Source organism: Vicia villosa, linkage group LG4 (assembly GCF_029867415.1).
Source record: "Vicia villosa cultivar HV-30 ecotype Madison, WI linkage group LG4, Vvil1.0, whole genome shotgun sequence".
Lineage (NCBI taxonomy): Eukaryota > Viridiplantae > Streptophyta > Magnoliopsida > Fabales > Fabaceae > Vicia > Vicia villosa.
This window is the reverse complement of record NC_081183.1, coordinates 6,712,959-6,718,951: the sequence shown is the minus strand read 5'-3', so window position 1 is coordinate 6,718,951 and position 5,993 is coordinate 6,712,959. Positions and strand designations below refer to the sequence as shown.

At 33.9% G+C, this 5,993-nt stretch overlaps 1 protein-coding gene across 1 annotated transcript; it reads right to left on the bottom strand.

Annotated features, from left to right (window-relative positions):
• On the bottom strand, nucleotides 1-892 carry LOC131596736 (uncharacterized protein At4g26485-like). The gene is made up of 3 exons (XM_058869479.1): nucleotides 751-892; nucleotides 460-661; nucleotides 1-310 (listed from the first exon to the last, which is right to left on the bottom strand). Exons 1-3 carry the CDS (start codon nucleotides 890-892, stop codon nucleotides 1-3), a joined length of 654 nt encoding a protein of 217 aa, XP_058725462.1.
• Nucleotides 893-5,993: the final 5,101 nt, after the last annotated feature.

Here is a 5,993-nt window from a genome sequence, read left to right as displayed (position 1 = left end):
CTATCTAAACGTTAAAGTACGTTGAAACTCATACTCAATCTCAAACTTAAATTTGAAAGTGCTGCACTCTCCAATAGGGAAACTCTGGTAGCATTTGGAGCCAGCACCCCTCTTGTTTTCATAACCTGGATAACAATATTGATAAAACTCCACCTCTTCAATTAATGATAATCCACATTTCTCTGCCAGATTATTGAAATTCCAACAACTATAAGGGTACGTTGTTTTGTGAGTAATATGAATTTCACCATAAAGATTAAGCATGTTCTTAGCATTTCTTAAAAACCCCCTCACCAATTGTTGGTGTTGCCTGTATTTATTAAAATATAAAAGACGTTATATTAGGAATTGAAAGCATGGAAATCATATACTACATACAACTAAAAGAAGTTAACATAAAGATAGAAAAAAATCATTAAATTTATGTATTTTTTTCATAGTTTTTTAGGAGATACTTACCTAATCACCGATAATTCGGTTTCACGTCGAAAAATACCACAATGAGGAAAATTAAAGATTATCCGATCAAAATTTTTGTGAAGCTTTAGATAAGGATGTTGATTCATGTTTAGAACATCCACTTCATGCAAGACGGTGCAACCAAGTCTCTTAAGTTCTCTCAAGTTTGTTAATGCAGTTCTGTATTTTCTTGCTAGAAAATCTACAAAATATGTACAAAATAATAAAAGTTAGTACATTTATACATATTATTTTAAGGGTTATCATATGGAGAAAAAAAAATATTAATACCTTTATCATTCAAAGATGTAGCAACCATGTTAACAGCTGAACCAAATGCCCTAGCCAAGCAAAGTGAGAAGGAGAAATCTCCCTCTCCTACTAGTAAAATTTTATGAGAGCTATTATAATGCATTATACTTTTCTCTTCCATTTTTGCTATTGAAGTTGTTCCTAATCTAATGATTAAAAAAATCACTAATTGTGAGAATAAATATATAGACACGTTGAAATTCTCCATAAATTGTTTGGAAATTGGAAGATGAGTTAATTGTATTCACATTTTCTAATTTGTGAGTTTATTGTTAAATATGCTCATTCATTGAATGTTAGTAATTAAAAGAGCCTTTCCTTTTAAAAGATAGTACTCCCTCTGGCCATAATTATAAGCAAATATTCTCTTTTTAGGTTCATTGAATAATGAATGTATCTGGTCTTTTATGTAGACCAGATACATTCATTACTCAATGAACCTAAAAAGAGAATATTTGCTTATAATTCAGGCCGGAGGGAGTATTCGTTAATTTTATTGGGAACCGAAAAGCTTTTCCTTAAATTTATTCTCCTTTTTAAAATAAAAAAAAAATGCTTTACTAATTTATTATTTAGAATTGCAATCTTATTTTCAATCAGTGGAAATGCAAGCAAAAGAACTTTACCGTGAATTAACTTACTTAGTGGTAGGTGGTAGCAATGAATTTGTTAAGGCACAAAGTTGTCTCTTTAAGCCAATACTCTTTTGTTAGGCTATGTTTGGGAGTTTGGAGGGGAGGGGAAGGGAAGGTTTCTAAAAATGAAATTTTAAAAAAATATAAAAAAATATTTAACATTTTTTGAAAAAATGATTTTGTTTAGAATGATAAAAGAGTCATTATGATTACTAAATTTTTAATTTTCAGAATACTATAACAACCTAAAAGATATTTGGAAAATTTATGTAAGCCCTTCAAAACCCTCCAAAACCCTCCTTCAATACAATTTTTGAGTTCCCCCATTTTATGGGGTTTTTGGTGTTATGAATAAACTCAAACCCTCCAAAACCCTCCTACCCAAAATCTTTTTATCCTTTTTATCCAATTCTTCTTATTTTTCAATGCCCTCCCCTCCCTTCCCCTCCAAACTCCCAAACATACCCTTAGGGATGGCAACAAGATGGGATAGAAGCGAATTTTTTCGTTTCGGTACCCAAATTTAAATTTTAGATAAATATTTATTCTCCACCTTAAACTTTTTTTTTTTTAAAGCAAGGAAAATATATTTAATAACCAAACAAGAACCATCCTACAAAAATCCACCAACCAAAGAAAATTAAACACCTATTGAAATCTAACTTAAGTAATACAATGGGTTATTGCAAAACTCATAGAAATTACAATTGGTATGCTTAATTTTCCCAATATAAGACCATCTCCAAATAAGTGCTTTAACACTCCACACTACGTCACTTGAGTTCCAGGACGAGTTGTTGAAGATTATCTCATTTCTTCGTAACCAAATGCTCCAAATGATGGCTAACCAAACAACTCCCTCCTTCCCTTTTTTTCACCTTCTTAGCACGACAAAAGTTGCTCCAATACCAAAAATCCTCCTTAAAATCACCGGAGCAATTAAAGATCAAACCAATCCAATTGGCCATCTCCATCCAAACCAACACGACAGCGTAAAAAAGAATGACCCAACGTCTCGATATTTTCTTCACAAAGCACACAATCTAAACAAGAAGAGGAATTAAGGATACCTCTTTTCAAAAGTAAATCTTTTGTAGGAATTTTGTTGAGGAAGCATCTCCACCCGAACGCTCTAACTTTTAGAGGAACCTCCGCCTTCCAAATATCTTTAAGAACCGAATCATAACGATGTGCCGGGCCAAAAGGAGTATGTTTTCTATTTAAAATTTCATAACAAGAAGAAACAGAAAAATTACCCTCCACATCATGCTTCCACGAAATCGAATCCGGTTGATCCGGAATGAGAATAACTTCAGATATCAACCTAACCAACGCACCCGTCGAACCTGGCTGAACCTCACCCCCACCCGAAACAGAGCTGGCTGGGACAGTAGCCAAACTGCCACGCAAAAAACCAGCAGAGGAAAGCAACTGCTGGCTGGCAGCAGCTCTAGAAGGCCGAACCAGATTGGCCGCTGCACCATGAGCAGCTGAGTGAACAACAGTCCCGATTCCAAGGTCACTCCAACTCCACAAACCATCCTTCCAACCTCCCATAGCACCAATAGAGACATCTTGCAAAAGAGACAAATTAAACAAGTTCGGGAAAAGCTCTTTTAAAATGCCCTCTTTCAACCAACGAGAATGCCAAAAAGAAATAGAATGGCCATTACCTACATGAGAAAAAACAATTGTTAGAAAAAAACTCCGCCGGGATTTTGTTCTCCAAAGAATTAATATCCATCCACCACACCGAAGAATTTCGCAACGATGAATTGATCTTGGAACTATAAGAAGCCCTCAACTTCACATCGAAATATCTCGCCTTCAAAATACGGAACCACAAAGAGTTGTAAGCCCCAACGATTCTCCAATTCCACTTCAAAAGAAGGGCATTGTTGAACTCTTCCAAGTTTCTTAATCCGAGGCCACCATTCTCTACCGGTAAGCAAACATCGGTCCAACTAACCCAATGCATTTTCCTTTTCTCCTCCGAACCTCCCCATAAGAAATTACTTTGCAGTTTATTTAATTCCGCTATAATCCTCTTAGGAGCTTTATAAAAAGACAAAGTGAATATCGCCAAACTACTCAAAACCGATTTGAGAAGAGTGATTCTACCCCCGAAGCTAAGCCATCTACCTTTCCAAGAATTCAACTTCCTCCTAACATTATCCAAGAGAGGCTTCCAAGAGGAAATCCTTCTAGGATTTATCCCAATCATAATCCCGAGAAACTTAAACTCCTTCTCCTCCGTTCTACACGAAAGAAAATTAGATGCAACTCCCAAAACATGCGGATTTAAGTTAATTCCTATCAACTTACTCTTGTGGAAATTAATGCCTAAACCCGATACCATTTCAAAGCCCTTCAAAACCGCTTTTATAGCCCATAGGTGATTCCAACTTCCGTCGCCTATTAAAAGGGTGTCATCCGCAAATTGGAGAATATCTACAACGCATCTACCATTAATATTAAAGCCGACAAAATCTCCATTTTCCACAGCTTTCCCAACCAAAGCTCTTAAACCTTCCGCCACTATGACAAAGAGAAAAGGCGAAATTGGATCTCCTTGCCTTAAACCCTTCTCCATGGTAAACTCTTTCGTGGGACTACCATTCACAAGGACCGACATTTTACTAGAGAAAATTAACAACTCCATCCATCTCATCCACAACTTCCCAAAACCCATTCTTCCCATCATATACCTAAGAAAATTCCAACTCACTTTGTCGTACGCTTTTTCAAAGTCAACTTTAAAGAGAAGACACTCTTTCCCTTCCTTGTTGGCAAAGTCAACCACCTCATTAGCCACAAGAACACCATCGAGCATTTGCCTACCCGAAACAAAAGCACTTTGAGTGTTGGAGATTATCGAAGAAAGCACCCTCTTGATACGAGTAGCCATAAGTTTAGAAATAATCTTGTAAATACTTCCCACCAAGCAAATAGGCCGATAATCATCAAGACTTAAGGGATTATCATTTTTCGGAATAAGCGTTAGAAATGAAGAAGTAATTGCCTTAGAGAGAACCGAACCGGAGAATAAGACATTAAAGCAAGACACCACATCATCTTTAATAAAAGCCCAACATCTCTTAAAGAAAAGGAGAGAAAACCCATCCGGACCCATACTTTTAGAACCATCGCAACTCCACACCGCCTCTTTGATCTCTTCCAAGGAAAAAGGCACCTCAAGGGACACACTCTCATCCAAACTCAACAACGGAACCAAGGCACTATCCATAAAAGGTCTATCAAAGCAATCCTCCTTGAATTTGGATTCAAAATGGCTTCTCACCGCCTCCTTGACTTCTCCTACCGAACTAACCACCCCGTCACCGGTGTTCAACGAACAAATATGATTCCTACTCCTTCTTTCCTTCATAACTCTATGAAAAAATTTGCTATTAGAATCCCCATCATTTAACCACTTAAGTCTTGACTTTTGAATTAGCAGAATCCCCATCACTTAAATGGAGATAAACAATCGAATTCAAAATCTATTTCAAACGAGTATTGATATCTCTGTCTCGTGTCATCTTAAATCAGAATTAATGTGTTAAAATTAAAATAATTCAATGTTTTTTAACTTATAATATATCTTGAACTGTAACAAACATTAAAAATAATAATTTTAAAATAATATTGAAAATTTCATATATTTCAAAGTACAAACTAAATATCAATTAAGTAACAAAAGAATTAATATTTTAAATTATGAAAATTAAATAATTCAAAATTATCAATGGGATAGGATTACGGAAGAGTTCAAGGTGGATACTAAAACAAGATTTTAAAATTGAGAAAATCCAAACTCAAACCAGATTTCAGTCAAAAAGGGGTTTCTCCGCCAAATTCAAAATAGAATTGGAGGAATACTCATTCATAATTACATATTTTGTTGCCATTTCAACCATTTGTTTTTAATTAAGTCATTTTAGAAAGAATATATAAGTTGCTTAGGACCATAAAAAATTCATTGTATCATCTTCCAAATTTTATTACTATAATTCCTATCAGTCTAGTCTAAAAAGTGATTGAATGAACTTTTTTATATATATATATATATATATATATATATATATATATATATATATATATATATATATATATATATATATATATATATATATATATATATATATATATATATATATATATATATATATATATATATATATATATATATATATATATATATATATATATATATATATATATATATATATATATATATATAGTGTTTGAGAGGTCATGATTATGGTGGTGATATGTGATATGCTCCCAAGCTATTGATTAAAGAATGTGAAACATTTGGTCTTTTAGCCATCAAATGAGTACGTAAAATGCGACTTCACGATGCCATTTTTGAACTAAATGCCAAGACCGTAGTTGACAACTTCAAAAAAATATACACATAATTGATCATATTTTGGTTTTATTATTAAAGATTGTAAGTTTTAGGGCAGATTGAATAATCTTTTGGAGAAATACTATGAGTCTAGTCTCAAGAAGATCATGTGCGCTTACGCCTACTATTGAATACCATAAACTTTACAATCTCCTCAAACTTGGCCATGAATC